At 37.7% G+C, this 22,274-nt stretch overlaps 1 protein-coding gene across 3 annotated transcripts; it reads left to right on the top strand.

The window, feature by feature from the left end:
* The first annotated feature begins 7,442 nt into the window (after positions 1–7,442).
* Positions 7,443–21,753, top strand: Znf30 (zinc finger protein 30). Of its 3 annotated transcripts, none has more exons than XM_026391281.2 (5): positions 7,443–7,616; positions 9,952–10,001; positions 12,752–12,884; positions 13,878–13,976; positions 18,317–21,753. In XM_026391281.2, exons 2-5 carry the CDS (start codon positions 9,993–9,995, stop codon positions 20,689–20,691), a joined length of 2,616 nt encoding a protein of 871 aa, XP_026247066.2. In that variant the 5' UTR covers positions 7,443–7,616; positions 9,952–9,992; the 3' UTR covers positions 20,692–21,753. The 3 variants fall into 3 exon arrangements, with proteins under 3 accessions (XP_026247066.2, XP_026247065.2, XP_026247064.2); XM_026391280.2 differs by having other exon boundaries at positions 12,734–12,884; positions 13,881–13,976; XM_026391279.2 differs by having other exon boundaries at positions 12,734–12,884.
* The last annotated feature ends 521 nt before the right edge of the window (positions 21,754–22,274 follow it).

Here is a 22,274-nt window from a genome sequence, read left to right as displayed (position 1 = left end):
CAAAGATAGAGAAGACACAGGGAGGAAAGGTTTCTGATACCCTGTCCAACAAGAATTCACCATGTCTGGCCACTGTGGCCCTTTTATTTCCCTCCCGTCCCTTCCATTTCTCTCTCTTAAATTCCATATGAGTTTTGGAACTCCACTTATCAATGGGAATGGAGGCAATTTGCATTCAAGTTCCTTAGCTGCAGATTTCTTAATCCCTCATCATTTTCCTAAAGCCCACCTCCTGCCACATGCGTCAGCGACCTCTATGCGTGTGGTTTTTTCTCTCTTTTCCTTACAGACTTCTCCTCTAGTCAGTGACATAGTTACTCCTGTCTCCATCAACCACTCAATCACTGCGCTCACAATCACTCCACCATTGCAGGCTGCACATCTAAAGACTGAATCTCAAGCCTGCTTTGTGCTTGGGTATAAGCTATGTGGATACCATTGCGTTTTCACAGACTTTCATCTTTGGGTCTCCCTCAGGTCCTAATAAGGGCTTCCTCCCATTTGACCAAGCCCAACCCAGTGTGGAGCAGACACTCACTGCCAAGGCCACAGTATCCATCAGCCAATTTGTCTCTAAGGTTGAAAGTACTGAACCTTCAATCTTACATATTATTTTATAAAACATTTCTGACTCTACACTACAGTCTTTCCTAGACCCTAGTCATAATGAGTTGAAGGACATCTCTTGCCACAGTAGTAATTATAATCAGTGTGGAGTACAAATGAATTAGTAAATAAATTATAATTGAAAAGAATGGTTGTAGGAATATGGGAGCAGATAATAAGGACTTAAAACTTAGGAGGAGACAAAACTTGACTTGTGCCTAAAGAAGCAAGTAAGTAGAGATGGGCTATTTCCAAAGTCAATGAAATAGCATGAAAAAAAATCCAGGTAAGGAATTAAGCCAGTGGAAAAGGTAAGGTAGTCAGGTATGGGTGGAAACTGAAACCAAAGCTGGAGATGTGGCTACAACAAGGACGTATGATTTTTCCATGATCCTGAACATATGGATGTTATGGGCCGATCACTCAGAAAACACACTCAGTCCAAGTTTTGTCCAAATTAGAGAGTCTTTATTTAGCCAGATGGAGACTGCTCCCTGCAGAACCCAAACTGTCTGTGCCAGGAACAGCGCTGGGTCCGAGTTCTATAGGGTTTACAAGGGGAAAAACCATATCCTTGAAAATGTAGGTGCAGGCAAGCCAGCAGGACACAGAAGCTAAAGTTAGCAGTCAGCCAGCCAATGCATATAACCACATCCTTGTTCCCAACACATCTAGTACAAAACCAACTTTTACAAAAAATAAGTTATATAACTAGGGTTATATCAAGGTTACTATGGTGGAACTTAAAAATGGAGTCACTCAGACTAAGTTCTTTTAAGTACTCTTTCTAACTTATAGACAGGATAACTTAACATTACTTATCCTGTTATATTACCTTGTCTTATCTATTAATATCCTTCATTTTATAGGGTGCTTATGAGCTGAGCCATAATCTATGCAGGGCTATAACATGGAGAGACATGAAGGATTATATTCTTGTCCATTTTGTGTTGCTATAACAAAATACAAAACTAAAAGTTGGGTACTTTATAAAGGAAAGAACTTCCAAATATGGAGATTCAAGAGCATGATGCAGGATCAGCTTGGCTTCAGTGAAGGCTTCTGGCAGATGGCATCACAATGGTAAGAGCACATGCAAGAAGAGATTAGGTGATGAGATAGGAAGAAAAAGACTTGGGAGGGGTGGGGTGCATTCATTTTTAACAGCCCATTCTCCCAGGAAGGAACTCATTCCTGCCGCACCCACCCACCACTTGGATACCCGAGATCTGCATTAATACATTCATGAGGGTGAGGCCCTCAATGACCTTAATTACCTTCCACTAGACACCACCACTTAGAGCTACCACTATCTCAACATTGCCACAATGGGGACCAAACTTCCAACACATGAGCCTCTCAGGAACATACTCAAACCATAGCATACCACAAACAAACAAGTAAAAAAGAATGAAATATATATATATATATATATATATATATATATATATATATATATAATTTCTAATATATATAATTTCTAATATATATAATTTCTAATATATATAATTTCTCAATATATATTATTTCTAAGATATATATCTTGGAATATATATTACATTAATTATATTATGTACTTTAGAAATACCTCTGTGTGTGCCGGAGAAGGCAGAGTAGTGCATAATATCACATATTTAATGCCTACCAGGACAAAGGGGCTTAAAGGACTCTTTGCAGCAACTCAAGCAAAGAAGTCAATGTGCTCCTAGTCTAGAGGAGCTGATTGTGGGGATGGTGAGGAAGCGACAGAAGAGAAGGTAAAGCAGATGTCTACAAAGAGGCCACGATGACTTTAGCTACCCGGTTTGGATCAATGGACATGAGAAGTTTGGGAAAAATATAATAAGTTTAATTTTTAAATGTGAAGATCCAGGTGATATTTAGAGGGCTGTGAATTCATTTGTATATGAATTTAACATACTTAGAAGTGAGGATGTGCTCAAGACAATTTTAAGTAGTAATTATAAAAAAGGCAAATCCCTGATTAAGTGACGTCTATATCCTAGTTGGAGGGAAGAACATCAACCAACAGAATAAAGAAGGAAATTATTTTGTAGGCTAGTTGATAACGACTGCTATAGAGAATAAAACGGTTCATGGAGAATTGAATTTGCAGGTAGGGAGAAGCATAGATTGGTGTCCTCGGGGAGTAGTTATTAAGATGAAATAGAGTCAACAAATATGAGGGTAGAAGAGTGCAGAGAGAGGACAGCGCACAGTCCAGGAGGGCCTTGCAGGAGGTCATAAGAAAGTTGCCTTTTACTCAGAGATTGGAGTAATTAAAGGGCTTAGAGAAAAGGACAGGCTGATATGATTTGATTTTTGGCAGCGTTGTTCTTTACCTGGGAGTGAGTGTGGAGGCAACAACAGTCAGGAGGATAAAGCCACAGTCCAGGTGGGAGATGATAATGGTGTGGACCAGCAATAGTGATGGAATGTGATTTCTGTCCCATCTTTATTTCTTTTCCATCTGACACTTTCATTAGGTTCATGTTAGTATGCTTAAGTAGTAATTATTAAAAAAATTATTTAAAAAATTATTTTAAAAAATTCATCATAGAAATGATCCAGTTTGGACTTTTCGTTGTATGGAAATTTTGATTGCTGGTTTAGTCTCTACCTATTATGATCTATTCATATTTTCTACATCTACTTGAGTCAATTTTGGAAGTGTTTGGAAGTGTTTCCAAAAAATATGTCCATTTTATTGAATATATATGCAATATAAGCTGTTTTATGTATTCATTTTTTTACACAGAAATATGTTCTTTTCCTATATATGCCAATAGAAAATAAAAGATATATAGAAGAATTTTAATACAGTAGGGAATTTATGGTATGGTTAAAAGATACTGAGAAAAGAACTAATCTGCTTACCGGGTTGCACATGATTGCTGAGTAGGAGCAAGAATGAAACTTTAAGAAGAAGAATAAACTAGTCTTGACCGAACAAGAGGTTACATAAAATTTTTAAAGTGGAAGAAATGGTAAGCATTTTATTTTTAAAGAAAAATGAAAGTTTATATTTCATACTTATGAATTTTAGATTTATTAAGCAAATAAATTAAGCACCATCCAAGGACATGGGGAAATTCCGCATGACCTTTAGGTATTGTGTTTTGATCACACATTAGATTTCATTTACATCTTGTTTTGCTAGATTTTTTCTATGCACACATAGGAAACTGGGAAAATACATTCATCCTACTTTATAGAAAGTATATGGTCAACGTGCAAATACTATTACCTCTGAACTCATTCTTCATAGCTACTCAACAACTTCTAAAAATAAAAGTGAAATTTAAAGACAGAAGGCTGAGACAGAAAGACCAGGGGACCTGGCTGATTACCACAGTTCTACTGGGCTGAATATCTTCATTGTCACCTCTAAATTTTCCTGCCACTGTATGGAAATTGCCATAAAGGAACTTCCATAAACTCAAGGAGAGCTGTCTGAGAGATTTAACCTTGACAGTGCCTTCATTTCTGTAGGTTTATGCAAATAATGTGATGGACATTTTCCTTTATGAGTGAAGAGATAAAGTTTATTTTCACAATGTAGCTACATTTTTGATGTGCTCTTTATTTTCATACTCGGTAAGGAGAGATATGTATATGAAATCATCATGTGTCATATTAATGATATAATCAGTTAAGGAGTGATATGAGATATGGGGAAGATTCAAATGTGAAGTGATGAATCATGTTTGAATACTGTAGGGATGTTTGGTGCTGGCAGACATTATTTGGGAGACTCAAGCAGTGGAAGTAAATCAGCATAAAAGCCCTTCTCCATATTCTCCCAGAACCAGCTGAATTTACCTGCAACATTTTGCTTACAGCAACAGGTTCCTATCTCAAGTGCCTGTAGCTCTTTGGAAAATACTAAAAATCCATTTAAATGCAATAATAAAAATGATCACAGTAATACTGCTTAAAGAGAAAATTAAGTATATTAATAATATAAAAGAACTAAAGGAAACATTAATAATAAAATACAGTTACATAAAGAACTGATGTGGTGAAAGCAAAATGGAAACAGATATAATGAGTCAGAGAACAAAAAGTGAACTAGAAAATATCTAAATACCTAGAAAATAAATGTGAGATAAATCATTTCAGTGTGCAGGGACATTAAATTCATATTTGGAGTATACTTGACAGTGCAGAGGAAAAGCATTTCCATTGAACTGACTTGTTAACACAGCACATGGGCATCTATTTTATGTTAGAATATATGTAAATTCCTAGGCAGTGGCCAGTGACCCAGATGGAATAAGGGTATGTGGCTGAAATATGAAAGTAGATGTGAAGTGTGACTATTTTACATAACAGGTTAACATTCATCACAGAGCAGTCACTGTGGAACAGGCAATCACGGGGTGATGTCATACACATTTCTGTTTTACTGTAATCCTTTCCTCCACTCTTATTGTTGATGCATTTCCAAATTAGAGAAAGGCACTTTCTTGTCCCACACTTTGAAAATATGGTTTTATGGCAGGTCAACCAACCAGCGTTTGACAACAATGACTCTTGTGTTTACTTTAAGTATATGTCTAGTCTTCTTCCATTTCTACAAAGTCTACAAAGTGCTTTTCCACATTTTGAGGAAACTGAAGTGGCCAAAAACTTTAGTAGTCTTCAATATCATAAGTAAGAAAATGACATCATGTGGGAGACCAGCCTCGCATGTGACTGAGTTAACTCCCCTGCTGGGCGATGTGGCATCAGGCATCCTACAGCCCCATGGGTGGAGCTATGTTCACTTGTTCCTTTGTAATATTACCCCTTGCCCTGTTTAGGATAGAATGTTCCATGGAAGTGCCTTGAGTGTGTCCCCTTCACTTACTGTGCCCTTGGGTGTGGCCTACCCAGGTGTCAGTCAACCTGCTGACGGTGGACATCATGAAGATAGACTCAGTCCCCTGAAACCTGACCCCTTGCCTCATTTGAACAGCTTCTCCTCAATAAAAGGGGTCAGCGCATGGCTCTCTCTCTTCCTGCGGACCCTTAAGGTCAGAGGAGCCGTCACAGTGACCCCAAAGAAAAAGGATTTGTGTCTCTTGTGTGGTTATTTTGTGCAGCCCAGTCAGCCCAGTTTACCTGGAGTGACTCCTGAGCCTTTTAGTTGGGAATAGAAACCTGGCAACATCACTTGAAGTCATTCCGTGTATTGGTTGTCCAGAACAATTAGCAAATAGATCTCTTCATTTTATTTAGTAAGAAATTTATGGTCTGGATGAATTTTTGCCAAAATTTACACCTTCTTTGCTTACTGAAGATACAGATAAATGATCAAAGTTTTGTTTTTGGATATTAACAATCTTTTATTTCAGTTTTCATTTATAATCTTCATAGAAATAAGTACCATTTGAAACTCCATTTTTCAAATCAAAGTAACAAGAAGCACAGGAAATATTTTTATTTGTGCTTTCATGATCCCATACATCACACTATGATAGGTAAGATCTGATATAATCATCTTTGCACTGTAAGGGGTAAACATAGGGAGTATCAAAATGTCTCATTTTGTTCAACCACAAGTTATTTTTGTTACAATATCTGGATCAGGAAATGTAACTTTACTCAGTTTCATAAACAAAGGAATGATAGAACACATGTTTGTTCACGTGATTATGTCCAAGATATTTTAGCTATTCATTTTTGACAAACATCAATCTTTTAAAATTTAAACTTAGAACTATTTCTCTGATTCATCCTGGACTTGCAAAATCCCCATCTCCAATACCTCTTTCATGCTGTTGTCTGTCATGCCCACTATGAAAATCTGTCCTTCCTATTGTGCACCATGTTGTTGAATTTACCTAAGTCAATTGTATGTATTCTTCCAACTGAATAGTTACATAGAATTTTCTTTTGGTGATTTCTGGGTTATGATAGTACTGATACTGTAATCATTCTCATTTGGATGGAATTTTTTAGCTACAAAGCTAAAAAGTACTGCTGTTGCTAGGAAGTAAAATCCTAAGTATTCCACACTCAAATGCTTCTGTTGAAAGGATATTTAAGTCAATGTCATCCTATGGACGGACAACAAGAATCAATGTCATATGGGCTTGGCTCGAGCAGAACTGCAAGTCAAAAGTGATTTTTACATTTGTCTGTACTAAGTTTTACAACTACACAAGAAGAATGCCATAAAGGCTAGAGGCAGAAGTGTTATTATTGGAAAAGGCAGCCGAAAGAGTAAAAATACCCTAATATATACAGGACAGAAACGTGTCTTTTAAATATAGTTAGTCATTTCATATTTATATTCTCCTATAGCCTACAGAATTTGTCTAATAAAAAGTTAAATTGCTGTACCAGTGGAAATATTGTCCTCACACACAGGTGTAATTAGTTGTACTAATCACCACTCTAAATTAGCCCTATTAAGGTTCTATTAAATAATAGCATCCCTGTAACAGAAAAGTAGATCCATAAAGAAAAATCATTTCAAACACCCATTTTTCATAGGTTTGAGATAATAAACCATTTTAATACACATTGTGGGTTTTTGTTGGTGGTGCTGTTGTTTATTTCTTCTGGTGTTGGCTGTCTGGAAAGCTGGGCATCTACTTCGGGTCACAGACGCCGAGAAATCTAGAACCCCTGGCGCGCCCAGACCCCCTCTCTTCTGGGCGAGGACCACCGACCCCTCAAACCCGCACAGCACCTCTGAGGCGGGTCCAGTCACCACGGGTTAACCAAGAAGAACGCTTTCGCCTGCGCCCCAGCACCTACAGGAACTCCCACAAACCTCGAGGGCACACGTTTCCGGTTTTCCGGCTCCGGACTACATGTCCCCTAGGCCACTGCGATCCAACCAATTTAGCCTGGAACTACACTACCCAGAGGCCACCGGGGCACCTTCGCCTGGCGCTCTGACTGTCCCGGGTGTTGTGATTTTTAACCTGGCAGCGAACTTTGGATTTCTGTGAGGAAAATAAAATCAGCGCCCGGCCTCAGGCCGAGGGCTTGCAGACTCGGGCGAGCCCCACGGGGTAAGTTGGACTTCTGTGAAGGAAAAGAGTGTGGGGAGCTGTGGGGGTGGGCGACTGAGTCCGCGGCCGCGGGCTGAGCGTGGAGTGGACGGGACACGCAGGATGGCGACCGAGCTCGTCCAGACCGGATCCGAAGCCTGTGTGTGTGTGTGCGCGCTCGCGGGAGCTGGGGGGCGGGGCGGACTTAGGAACGTCCGCGCCTGTGACCGGGACCCTGTGTCCCCAGGAAGACTGGGTGCGTGACCTGTGAAGCTGGCTTCTCTTCGCGGCGGGGTGCGCCTCGGTGCCCGGTGTTCTGGGCTCCCGTTGCCTTCTGCACCCGTTTCCAAACCGCGACAGGGTCTGTCCCAACACAGGTGGCCCCCAAGCGAGCTCAGTTCCTGAATGAAGTTTCCCAGCAGGAAGGCTCGAGATGATCTCTGTATGGGAAGTTTAGAGTTGAAGTGTTTTCGGGGGCGGGGGGGGGGCGGGAACCGACAAGATTGGGAAATCTCCCTCCTCCCAGATGGGGGGTCTGTGGGTGCCAGTTACAGTTTGAGAAACGCGGCATTCCCGGGGCACTGACGACAGGTTCTGCCTCCCATTCACTTCCATCCGGTTATATGTGTGAGGAAGGTTTGAGTTTGGCCTGGAGAGGGTTTTCTGAGTCCCCAAAAGGCCTTTTGTCTCCAGGGTCTCTTTTTCCAATTCTGTCATTCTTTAAGAGAAAGACCCTAACGCAAAGAAATAAATGCTGCTTAAGTAAGAATTAAGATTTAGGAAAATTTGTGTTTCTCTTTTGTACATAAAATCATTGTTTTCAGAATATGAGAATATTTACTTTCCTTTGCCTGAAATATTCTCCGGAATTGTGACCTCTCTAGATCTTGTGAATGAGGTCCTGGGAGATTGTGCCTCCGTTCCCTGTGACTGCTCATTCTCTATCTCTTCGTTAATTTCTTGTTCCCTTTGAACAAATCATTCAGATCCTCTTCTGTGCTCTCTTTCTAAGCATTGTGATGGTTTGGTGGATAAATACAACTCTGAAGTTGGCTTTTAGAACTACTTTTTAGATTCTGTTTTAGTAAGGAGGACACTTAGTATCTATGTTGCATGGCATGCTAGGTAACATTTTTGCCTGAGGCATCATTATCAAAGCTTAGCAAAGCAGAAATCAGTTTAATGATTTTAGTAAACATGACAAAGTCGTATTCTGGGTGAAGCTTCTAGAAGTGGCAGATTGGAGCATATATAGGTTGCTCTGTGTCCTGAGAAACTTATTAGGTCTTCTTTGAGTTTTGACTGCAGAGTCTATTTCAGAATCATTAGGCCGTAAGATGCAGTGTGGTGTGCTGTTGAAGAGTATGAGTTTTGAATTTTCAATATCTGATTTTGAATCTTGGTTCTGCCACTTACTAGATGTTTGAGTTTGAACAATCTGTTTATGCATTCTTGTTTACATCTCTAAAATAGGATTGATAATAGTTTCTGCTTCATAAGGATATAAGGATAAGAATTTTTTTTGGGGGGGGGGGCAATGCCAGGGATTGAACTCAGGGCTGCTTAACCACTGAGCCATATGCCCAGCCCTTTTTAGTATTTTATTTAGAAACAGGATCTTGCTGAGTTGCTTGGGGCCTCACTAAATTACTGAGGCTGTCTTTGAACCTGTGACCCTCCTGCCCCAGCCTCTGGGGCTGCTGGGATTACAGGCATGTACCACCTCATCCAGCAGGATAAGATGTTTTAGTATGTGTAAAGTCCATTAAAACAGTGCCTGGAACATTACACATGTTCAGGAAATATTAACTGTTTATTAGTTAGTAATTCTGGATTATTCTCCTTCAGAATTCAGTAGCAACAGAAATAAACTCAATTGGCTAAAAAAAGGAAATTCTTAAAATGATATATTTGACATTATTTAAGAGCCTTCCAGGTGATCACAACCCACCTGTAAATGCATGTGGAATTGTATGTAGAAAATAAACAGACACACACACATATTTTTCTGGGGAGAAACATTGTGATTTTATTCTATTAACAAAGATACTATGCATCATAAAAATACTTTGAACCATTGATGTGCAAATACTTTAATATCTGATAATGATCTTGTATAAGTTCAGTGTAATGTAAATGGTTAGGTAAAATCATGTGATGAAATTAGATTCTACCTTCATCACAACTCTGCATCCAGGGGAATGGCTTGATTTGCTGGAGTTTGAATCCTCTTGTTTTTCCTCAAAATTTTGCTTAATGGTAGTTGTGGCATGGTTTGGAAGCTAAAATGAAGAGACAAAAAAAGTTTATCAATTTACGTCATTGGGAATACTAAAGCCTCCTTTTCTTCTTTCAGCTCTGAGTTTCTCTGAAGAGGAACCCCATATTTCAAAAAGCATGGCCCAGGTAAGTTAGTATTTATTTTTAAAATAATGGTATTTTTAGATTACATAGCCATTTTCACTAATTAAGCTGAATTGATCTGCCTAAGAGAACACCATCTAATTGCTTATTGATTCTTCATTGAAAGAATGATGCCAAATAACTGTTTCCTCCTTACAACGTCCTCTGTTCTTCTAATCAGTGTTCATGAATTCATTGAACAAATAACTGTGCAGGAACTATGTGATAAGTCTTTGTGGAAGGGCTATGATAAAATAATGAAGGAGTGAAATCCATGAGAGAATTATTGAGCTTACTCTGTCTTTGGTTTGGTGAGTTAGAGCTGTTGGCTTTACTAGTTCACATATCCAAGATTCATAGTTTCCCTGAATCCTGATAAATTGGAATTTTTGTATTGTTTGATCTCAATCTTAGTATGATGAGATCACATGCTCTTAAGGCTGACTGGGAACTTCACTTTGACATGAAAACATTCATATGGTTTTGCCAGGGGATGTTGAGGGTGATGCTAGGTTAGTCTTGTGTAATGGTAGCATACATCTGATTCTGAGTCATCTTCATAATAATCCACTGATTCAAGAACAGCAAAAAGTGTCAAGTGAGGAATCCTGTATAATAATACAAGTATATTTTCCTAAGTAGTAGGTTAATTGATTACAGATTGGGGAAACCCGAGACAGTCCAGTCTACATGTATAAATATGAAATAATTTGCTAACTCTTTGTTGAGAGCCACAGCCGAAGGGGCCCCAGCAAACTTCCAGCTGCCAGCTGATGATTGGCTCACAGCGGCCCCAGCAAACTTCTAGCTGCCAACTGATTGGCTCCTCTGCGGTGATGCTCATTGGGCTGTTTCCCCGCCCTTTCAGACTACGGAGCTGCTCATTGGGGGACTTTTTTTTGGCTCCGCCCATGCAATCCAGCCAATCGGCCTCAAGAGCAGGAGGAGTGGGGGAGGTGGAGAGGCTTGTGGGAAGCCGGTGGTGGCAGTTGGGCTCTGAAGGTTTTCCTGAGGAGCTGTGTGGTGTGGTGTATGTGCTCTAAAAATAAAGTTCGTTTCTTTTGACAAGTGGCTCCTGAATTGTGCCCAGCTAGACTGTGGCATTTGGTGGCCCATACGGGGAACGACTGAGGGTAAGTGATAAGGTAAACTGCTCGCCCCTGAGGGCAGGGCAAGAGGATGGGTAGCCATTTTAAGATTCTTCTTTTGTTTTATTTCGATTTTGTTTTAAGTTGCCTATCCCTGGAGATGAGTGAGACAGAAGAAAAACCGCTCACATCTGAGGAAAAACTATTTGCATCTGAGGAACAGATAGGGAGAAAGGACGGATGGACATTTCAGGAGGATAGAAAGGCTGATATAAAGATTTTTGTGTTGTTCCATTTTTGTTTCATTCTGTCTCGGCTTTGTTTGGTGTCATCTTGTTGGGTTGTATTATAGTAGAAATATGGGATCAGAAATTAGTAAAAAACAAACCGAAAGAGTGTTAAGTAAATTGTTAGAGGAAGGAGGCATCCCAGTAAAATCAAGAGCAGTCAGGGCATATGTTGATACAATACAAAAATGTAGCCTATGGCTTTTTAAGGAGGAGTTGTTAAATATATCACAATGGAACCATCATGGTGAAGATTTAAAAAGAATAGAAAATAAAAGCCCAGGGACTCTGCCAGTTGGCACATTGCCATTGTGGACGTACGTATCTTGTTTGCTTAGTCCAAAGCCTTCAGTTCAGACAATGGTAGAGGAAGGAGAAGACCTATTGATTCAAGTAAAAGAGAAGGTCTCTCAAGTTAGTCAGACAGAGGAAAAGATTCAAGTAAAAGAGAAGGTCTCTCGAGCTAGTCAGACAGAGGAAGAAAGTTTAGAGCAGAAAAAGCCATCAGGGGAAAAGTTACAACAGGAGACTGCTACTAACACCTTTCTATCACCAGAGGGTGTAAGTGTCCAATCAACAGCACCACCTCTACAGGAGACTACTACTAACACCTTTCTATCACCAGAGGGCGTAAGTGTCCAACCAACAGCGCCACCTCCATATGCTGGGAGGCTCCCAACCCCCGCAGTTGGTAGTTGGAATCCTGAGACAGGATCTCAAATATTAACATGCCCTGTATTTGAGCAGGCAGGAGGGCGGCGAATTCACCATGCTTTAAATTTCAAAAAAGTGAAGCAGCTAAAAGAGGCTGTAACAACCTATGGTCCTCAAGCACCCTTCACTGTAAGCATGGCCCCTTCGGCTATGGGTCTCAACAACTCTTATCTATAGATGAGTTGTCTTTTATGTCCTCATGGAAAATTTTTATTTCAACAGAAGGAAAAGTACTTTTGATTTGACAGAATGATCTTGAAGCGTAAAGAATTAACAAATTTTGTAATGCCTACTTTTTATATAGAAATTTACTTGAAAGAAAAAAAACAGTTTTTTTCTCTTAAAGATAGAGACTAATAGTTCTTGAGATTCTATTAGTTGGTACCTAGCAAGCAGTGTCTTTGTTGTGCTATATCATATGACAGGGGAAATTGTATTATTTTATTCATTTCCCTGTAGGTCTAGAGAATTGAAGTATCTACAACATATAGAAAATTTTGTCTGTGGCAATAAGATTCTTCTACAATATACTGATACTTTGCTTCCCATACAGTTCCCATATCATAGGCTTCCAGATCACTCGATTGCTATATTATTGTTCTCTTATAACACTGAAACTGAGAAATAACTTCTTTAATTTCACCAGATTTATATGAGTTTGCAGTTTCAGGAATCAGTGACATTCAGGGATGTGGCCATTGCTTTCTCTCAGCAAGAGTGGCAAAGTCTAGATTCTTCTCAGAGAGACTTGTACAGAGATGTGATGTTGGAAAACTATAGGAATTTGGTCTCACTGGGTAAGTTTACTTCTCTCAAATAACTTAAAATATATTCCCTGAAACTTTGTCCATTATAAATTTTAGGGCTGTCTTAAGTGAACACAATTGATTCTCCATGATCCCAAAGAGTCTAGCTTTGTTAGACTAGAAAGGATGAAACAAGATTAGAATTCCATTATGGTATAAACACTGATAGAGAGGCTAGGTTTCCTATTGTGTTTATGCTCAAAATTGCTATAAATAAATACTCTATTAAAGTCTGACCCATATATAGGCAGAACAGCTAGACAAAGAGTCCTGATATTTTTCAAATATCTGAAGAGCCTGTACAAATGGTGGATTGTATAAACAGGAATCATTTAAAACAATTTACCTTATTTTATTTCTTAGAACATAATTAATCTGATTGTATAGATAAAATGAATATCTCCTCAACTTTGTATTTAAGATTAAATGACTATCTTATAGATGGAAATGACTCAGGAAACTTTTTTTTTCCTCAGCAAAATGACCATTGTAATGTGAATAGTTTATGCTGTGCTTACCATGTATGAGTCACTATTGTCGAATCTTTAATAGATACTTATATTAACTGATTTTTATCCTTAGGATCACCTTTAAGACAGGTACTATTTTTACAGTCATTTTAAATGACAGTGCTCTTTAAGTAAATTACGTACTACTTAATAAGATCACATGGCTGATAAGTAGCAAAAGTAAAATTGAACCCAGGCACTTTTTTTCTGCATTCTGGGTTCTCAGTTGCATAGTCATATTTTCTGTTAAAGACACAGAAGATAAATATGTAGATAAGTAGGTATGTAGATAGATACATAGATTTCATTTAAAATAAAACCATTTCCCTGCCTGTCTGGTTACTTGAACTCCTTTTCCCTTTTTTGAAGTATTTATCAAAATTGTTTTAGCCTTTATTAAAAATTAACCAAAGCTCAAGGTATTTTTGAATTAATATTTTTCTTTGCTTTATTATTTGGCATGCTTATTTATAAGCAGGGCATTCTCTTTCTAAACCACATGTGATTACCTTATTGGAACAATGGAAGGATCCATGGGAGACAGGGAGGAAAGATAAAAGAAGACAATGTGCAGGTAAGAGTGAGTCAGGTGTGGAAACCATCACTGCTGGAAACAGCCCAGGTGGTCAGGGAGGAGGCATATCCCTAGGGTGGTTGGAAGTTTTCCTTCAAAGACCTGTGTGGAAAAGGCCTGAGACTTGGGGAAGAAATAGATATCTCAGCAAACTTTCCAAAGGAGCCTCATGTTTACCCATTTTAACCCTTATTTGCCTTCTCTTATTTCTCTGTCATTTTATTTGGGGTTTACATTCTTTCCTAGTATAATTTTTCATCTGTATTTTGAATTTGCATCCAGCTTGTCTTTTACATTTAGATTTATTTATATATCCTGAGGTAGTAATATTGGATCAGGCCCAAGAATGAGAAGTAAGGGCTCAAGCCATTTGACTATGTAGAACATCTTAAGTAGGGTGAACAAATACCTTGAGGTAGGAATGAGCTCTGTCAGGAGCAATAAGTGATAGCAGATTAATAGGGAAGAATAAGAAGAAAAAAGGAAGCTAGAGGAGGAGCCAGGTTCTATATAGTTTTTTTTTTATTAATTGTCAAGTATTTGAATTATTTCTCTAAAAGTGACTAGTGGCTATGATCTAATTTATGTTTATCTAATTTTTAAATTTTAAAAATTTCTGTGATATATTAAATAGATACTAGAAAAACACATTAAAATATACAGCTTGATGAGTTATTATAATGATTCAAAAGATTAAACATTTATAAAAAAATGTCAGCCTTCCAGAAAAGTTAAAAAATTATACAAAGATTTTTCATATATCCCTCTCCAAATGAGGAAATAAAATTTTCCTACTATTGCTTAAGTCTTTCACATGCCTCTGTTGAATTATAAACCCTTTTCCTCCCTCCCTAATTAACCATTTAGCCACTTCAAACTTTTCTAGGTATCCCATATCTCCCACTTTCACACGTTCTTCTCAAATTACCCTACTAAACATTTTGTTGATTACCTATTGGGGTTTTTGGGTTCTTGGGTTTGTCAAGTAATTTCACACTGCTCTCTTTTCTTTTTCCTGCACAAATATGTAGACCACATAAACCTCAGCTGTATTATCTTGCATCCTCCCACTAATAAAGAGTTTTTAAGAGTACCTTTCCCTGTAGTTTTGGGGTATATGTTGTGTATAGCTTTTTTTGTAGTTTTGCTCTATTGTTTGCTTTGTTTTATGGAAGTTATTTGGTTAAATAAAAAAAACAGTCCTAGTACTTCCACCTTAATTCTAATTTCTATTTTAGATAACTGCTGTGGATGTTTGTAGAGGGTAGTCTGAATGGGGACAAGAGTAGTAGAAACTGTGGGTGATAGTATTTGGTTTAGAACATAAATGGTTCCAAAATGGCGAGAAGGTAGAGTTTTCATGATATGATATGGAGGCAAAGATGGAAATCAACAGGTTCTGGCTTAAGAAGCTGAAAGGGTAACAGTTGCCTGAGATGATAATGAGAAGGTAGATCTAAAGATACCTGCTTTACCTATGTTAATTTTGAGATGACTACTAATCATCCAGTGAGAGATGCTGAGTACGCTGTTGAATATGCAGTTGCAGAATTCAGGGAACATTTAGGCTCATGTACAAAAAAAAAAAAAAAAAAAAAAAGATTTATTGGCATATGGCTAGTATTTAAGGCCATAGTACTGGATGAGGTGATCTGGAGGGCCAGAACCCCTGAGAGTATAATAATTCTTGTGAGGCTTTTGGTTCAGAAAAGATGAAACAAGATGAAACAGACAGCTAAAATCATGTTCTGAAGTTCTGGGGGGAAAGTATTCAATCCAACATACCTTGTGTCTTAGCAGACTACTTATATTGCTTTGAGCATATTTTGTTTTAGTTACATATCATATTTGTATCTCCTAACATATGGGAATATTATACTCTTCTTAAAGGTGTAGGATTTTGGTTTGTTTTAGCATTTTGCCAACTAAATTAAAAACTACATAAAAAGGTGAAAGAATAATACAATGCCCATCCTTAAAATCTTCATCTAGATTCACAGTGCTTACCACTTTGCTCTATACCTTATATGTATAAAACTTTAGCTATATTATTTAAGTAAGCTTCACAGATTGTAACACTTTATCCTTAAATACTAAGAATAAGGATATTATTCTCCCTAAACTCCCACATCCCCAGTCCCCACACGTGATGTTTCACTGGCAGTACCCACCAAAGGATCATCTTAGGCTCAATTAAGACTAAGGTGGTCTTTGGTGTTTTGGCTCATTCTTGTAGATCACACAAGAGGAACTCCAGCTTGCCAACACAGCAGCATCAACTGTTCCTCTTAGTATGAATCCTCGGAGTGTTTCATGCAGGATACACTCACAGTCATCCAAAAAGTAAGGTGCAAAGAAGTGAGGTACACATCAGGCAGGTTTGGGAGTTGCCATGACTTAAAGAAGATATATTTCACAGAATTTAGTATCTGTAACAATGCCATAGGTATAGTCTCCAGGGTCCTCACAAGAGACATGTAATTTAGAAGAGATCTACATTCAGGGAAGCTCAGAATATGGATCGGTCTTTGTATCATATGTATTCATTTTTCATTGTCATTGATTTTATAATTCAAAATAATTATTTGCATATTATTTTTGTAATTAGATTTGTTATTGTTTTTACCAGAGCTCCAAATTAAGTCATCTTTTTTTTTTGGACAAACTCATGAAACTCGATTTTTATACTACTTTATTTAGATATGATTGGCATACAAAAAAAGCTGTACATATTTAATATAATTTGATGAGTTTGGAAACCCATCAATCTTAGAAATTATTCTTCCTTTTTAGTATAAGATGACTGAGTCTCACTTTGTACTTCTGCCTCATTCTGGAAATTTATCTGTTCCATCAAGGATTTCCTGATTCATATTAATGGATTATCATTGAACTATTATTATAATACTATCTCTTAATTTTGCTCTAATTTCATTTCTTTTGTTCAGAGATTTGTTTGCAATCAGCTAATTACTACTGTGTGCTTATAGTTCAGTCCTGAATGAAAGATGTGTTGGGCCTGAATTGAGGAATGTATTACTAGTTATCTGTTGCTTCACAACAAATTACCACAAATGCACTAGCTTAACATTAAATTCATATATTATCACATAGTTTTACAAGTCAGAAGTCAGCACAGATTGGCTAAATCAAGGTATCAGTCATAGCTGCTATCATTTGGTACTCAGGGGTCTCTTCCAGGCTCACTGGTTGTTGGCAGAATTTATTTCCTTGTGGCCCCTTCCACCTTATTTAAGCCAAGAGCTAGTAAGGCTTCTCCTTTTTACACTTTAAATATTTCTTACTTCCCCTTCTGTTGAATCTCTCTGAGCCTCTGTTGTCCTCAGCCAGGAGAAAACTAACAAATGTTAAAAGTTTAAGTATCCTTAAATCAACCGATTAGTAGCCTTATTTATAGACCTTTTACCAGGTGGCACAATATATTCATGGGCATGATGAGCAGACAAAGATCATGAGGACCAAAATATTCTTTACTACAGAGGTGTTTGGGAAAAATAAATTAAAATCATAACAGAAAAATCTTAAGTATAGAATCAGAAACTAGTAGGAAGTCAAGAAATGAAGTTTTGGATAAAAAAAGAAAGACATGGACATCCTTAGACAAGGCCAGCAGTTTTTTTAGTATTCCTGGTAAAGTGACATTTTACTTATGTAGGATGAGAAAGATCCAGTCGGCAAACAACACATGCCAGAGAATTTTGGGGAGATGGTGCTACCTGCTCATAGAACCAAAAGATGAGAAAATTTATGTCACATTCTAGGTGCTGAAAGGGGGAAGTGAAGTAAATAGGGAACAAAGGGAGCTGTGGCTTCATAGGAGGCCTGACATGTAAACAGGGACTACATTATTTATAAAAAGGCATATGGGTTTAATCTAAATGTAGAAAGAAACTATGAGAGGATGAAATATGGGTTATAAAAGTTTCATCTGTGTCAGAAACATTTGTTAGAAATGTTAAAAATATCAATGCCCAAGAACTTCTCTGTATATCCTGATTCAGGGCTCTAGATAGTGCTTGAACATTAGTTTAGTTTAGTTTTGTTTTTTTTAACAAGCCCTTTGAAGATTTTGATCTATACCTAAATATCAGAAATGAAACATTTTACTAATCACTAATCTTGCTATGAACTCCCATTAACTCTGCATTTTTTTCTTTTTGAATTTTATAGTAATTATTATCTAAGCTATTTATTTCTTTTTTATTTTTTAAGCTGTTTATTTCTAGTTTATTTTTTTCAATTTTTATTTTCTCTTTCATAGAAATTATTTTTTCTTATTTGGAAAAAGAAACTTTTTTGTTTTTTAAAATTTCTTTCAGATTTGCAGTTGGAGAAGGAAATAGTCAGCCTTGAAGAAATTCCCCCTTATGAAAAATGTACATCTTTTGCTCTACATCAAAGAGTTCTTAGTAGAGAGCAACCATGTGAATGTCAAGAATATGGGAAGACTTTCTGTCAAGGCTCAAAGCCTGTTCCACACAAGAAAATACATTGTAGTGAAAACCCCTACAAATGTAAAGAATGTGGGAAGAGCTTTAGTAGTGGACATCAACTCACTATGCATCAGAGATTGCACGTTGGTGAGAAATCCTATGAACGTAAGGAATGTGAGAAGAGCTTTAGTCCTTTTTCATACCTTATTCAACATCAAAAAACTCACATTGTTGAGAAACCCTATGAATGTAAGGAATGTGGGAAGACCTTCATTAGGGAATCAGCCTTTGTTAAACATGGGAGAATTCACACTGCTGAGAAACCTCATGAATGTAAGGAATGCGGAAGGACTTTTAACAGTAGCCATCAATTTATTGTACATCAGCGTATCCATATTGGTAAGAAACCGCATGAATGTAGGGCATGTGGAAAGGCTTTTTACAGTGGCTCATATCTTGTTCAACATCAACGAATCCATAATGGTGAGAAACCCTATGAATGTGAGAAATGTGGGAAAGTTTTTATAGCATATGGAAAACTTATTAGGCATCAGAATATTCACACTGGTGAAAAACCTTTCGTATGTAAGGAGTGTGGAAAGGCCTTTAGGCTTAATTCTTTTCTTAATGCACATCAGCGAATTCATGCAGCCGTAAAACCCTATAAGTGTAAGGAATGTGGGAAAACCTTTAGGCTTGCCTCATATCTTGTTCAACATGAAAGACTTCATACTGGTGAGAAGCCCTATGAGTGTAAGAAATGTGGGAAGGCCTTTAGTACCTTTTCATACCTTGTTCAACATCAGCGAATTCATACTGGTGAAAAACCTTATGAATGTAAAGAATGTGGGAAGGCCTTTGCTACTAGCTCATCCCTTGTTCAGCATCAGCGAATTCATACTGGTGAAAAACCCTATGAATGTAAGGAATGTGGAAAGGCCTTTACTGTGTATGGACAACTTACTCGACATCAAAGTACTCATACTGGTGAGAAACCCTTTGAATGTAAGGAGTGTGGAAAGGCCTTTAGGCTTAGTTCTTTTCTTAATGCACATCAGCGAATTCATGCAGCAGTAAAGCCCTATGAGTGTAAGGAATGTGGGAAAGCCTTTAGTCGTGCCTCATATCTTATTCAACATGAAAGACTTCATACTGGTGAGAAGCCCTATGAGTGTAAGGAATGTGGGAAGGCATTTAGTTCTAGCTCATACCTCATTAAACATCAAAGAATTCATACTGGTGAGAAACCCTATGAATGTAACAGATGTGGGAAAACCTTTACTGCTTATGCTCAACTTGTTGGACATCAGAGTGTTCATACTGGTGAGAAACCCTTTGAATGTAAGGAATGTGGGAAGGCCTTTAGGCTTAGCTCTTTTCTTAATGCACATCAGCGATTTCATGCAGGGGTAAAGCCCTATGAGTGTAAGGAATGTGGGAAAGCCTTTAGTCGTGCCTCATATCTTGTTCAACATCAAAGAATTCATACTGGTGAGAAACCCTATGAGTGTAAGGAATGTGGCAAGGCCTATAGTACTGGCTCATACCTTGTTCAGCATCAGAGAATTCATGCTGTTGAAAAACCCTTTAAATGTAATGAATGTGGCAAGGTCTTGATTAGTCACCATCAACTTACTGTACATCAAAGGGTTCATACTGGTGAGAAACCCTATGAATGTAAGGAATGTGGCAAGGCCTTTAGAGTGCAAGTACATCTTACACAGCATCAGAAAATTCATATTGATATGAAGCCCTATGAATGTAAGGAATGTGGAAAGACTTTTAGTCGGGCCTCGTACCTCATACAACATGAGAGAACTCATACTGGTGAGAAGCCCTATGAGTGTAAGGAATGTGGGAAGGCCTTTAGTACCTTTTCATACCTTGTTCAACATCAGCGAATTCATACTGGTGAAAAACCTTATGAATGTAAAGAATGTGGAAAGGCCTTTGCTACTAGCTCATCCCTTGTTAAACATAAGAGAATTCATACTGGTGAAAAACCCTATGAATGCAGAGAATGTGGAAAGGCCTTTGCTGTGTATGGACACCTTACTCGACATCAGAGTGTTCATACTGGTGAGAAACCCTTTGAATGTAAGGAGTGTGGAAAGGCCTTTAGACTGAATTCATTTCTTACTGAACATCACAGGATACATACTGGTGAGAAGCCCTTTCAATGTAAAAAATGTGGGAAGGCCTTTAGGCATAGTTCAGCCCTTAAAGCACATCAGAGAAAGCATGTGGATGTACAATCCTAAGAATTTCAGAAATATGGGAATCTTTTTTCTTTCTTTCCTTTTCTTTTTTCTTTTTTTCTTTTTTTTTGGTATTGGGAATTGAACTTGGGGACCCTCCACCACTGAGCTACATCCCCAGCCCTATTTTGCATTTTACTTAGAGATAGGGTCTCACTGAGTTGCTAAGCACCTTGATATTGCTGAGGCTGGCCTTGAACTCACAATCCTCCTACCTCAGCCTCCTGAGCTGCTGGGATTACAGGTGTATGCTACTACACCCATCGGAAGTCTTTTTTATATGTGGTTCAATCATTGTTCAGTATACTGGTAAGAAACTTTTGAAGTAAAGAATGTTGGTAGACCTTTTGAAAATATTCTCATCTTTCTTAACAGATGCTCCTTGACTTGCAATGAGATTACGTCCCAATAAACAGATAGAAAACACATTTAATGTAGTATAACTAATCTACCAAACACCATAGTTTAGCCAAACATACTTTAACCTTTTTCAGAACAATTACATTAATTTGTAGGCAAATCATCTAACACAAAGCCTATGTCATAATGAAATGTTGAATATATCAGTAATTTATTGAAAAAAAATCAAAATTTGAAGTACAGTTTCTAATGAATACATATCACTTTCACATCATCCAAAAGTCAAAAGATTGTTAAGTCAAACCATCATTAAGTCAGGGACCCTCTGTTTTAGAGAATTCATAATGTAATTCAGAAAATAGGAAAGCTTCCATTTGTCTTTCTTGTGTTTACAGTATCAGAATTGGTGGACAATTGAGGAAAGGTGGGAAACATTAATACTTAGTTCTCACAGCTTGGATATTCTGAAATTTTGTATGCTGTATTCTAATATAACTGAATGAATAAGAATACATGAATAAAACCTCCCTATAGCTCTGAAGCCATTGTTGAACTTTAGGTAATTCATCTTGGTTTTTAAAAACTATTTCATGTAATACAGTGAAAGCCTTTAGCAACATGTTAACTATCATCATCATTCCACAGGCCTGTTGATAATACACTCATACTTATCACCTCAAGGCATTGTTTTAAAGTGTTGATAATAAAGCCTACGTTCTTGTAAAAACCTGTGCTCAATAATAGTTTTGTTTGGTTGGTTGGGTGGGTTTTTTTTTTTTTTTTGTACCTGGGATTGAACTCAGGGAAGCTTAATCATGAGCCACATCCACCGCCCTCCACTGAGCCACATCTACTGCCCTTTTATTTTTTATTTTGGGACAGGATCTGGCTAAGTTGCTTGGAGCCTTGATAACTTGCTGAAGTTGCTTAGAATTTTCAATCCTCCTGCTTCAGCCTCCTGAGCCACTGGGATTATAGGCATGTGCCACTGAACCTGGTTCTTTTGATTTTTTTTTTTAATAAATAAAGTGAAAATTTGAGAGTTAACCCCTAAAGATATAATTAATCAATAAATGCCTCTGTATCCACTCATCCATTTTAGATAAATCTTTCCAGATAAAACAGAAAGAAAGAACAGGAGAGGTGATTCATGTAGAGATCATTTCATAAGGTGAGTTACAATTCTTGAAAGATCCACTGTTACAATGTGTTGACACTAGCCTATG

This window comes from Urocitellus parryii, chromosome 15 (genome assembly GCF_045843805.1).
Source record: "Urocitellus parryii isolate mUroPar1 chromosome 15, mUroPar1.hap1, whole genome shotgun sequence".
Taxonomy (NCBI): Eukaryota; Metazoa; Chordata; class Mammalia; order Rodentia; family Sciuridae; genus Urocitellus; species Urocitellus parryii.
This window is presented reverse-complemented; position numbering and strand designations above follow the sequence as displayed.

Coding starts and splice junctions, on each gene's coding strand:
- Znf30 (XM_026391279.2), top strand. Junction 12,885..13,877: donor TAGGAATTTGGTCTCACTGG/GTAAGTTTACTT, acceptor CTTATTTATAAG/CAGGGCATTCTCTTTCTAAA. Junction 13,977..18,316: donor TAAAAGAAGACAATGTGCAG/GTAAGAGTGAGT, acceptor AATTTCTTTCAG/ATTTGCAGTTGGAGAAGGAA.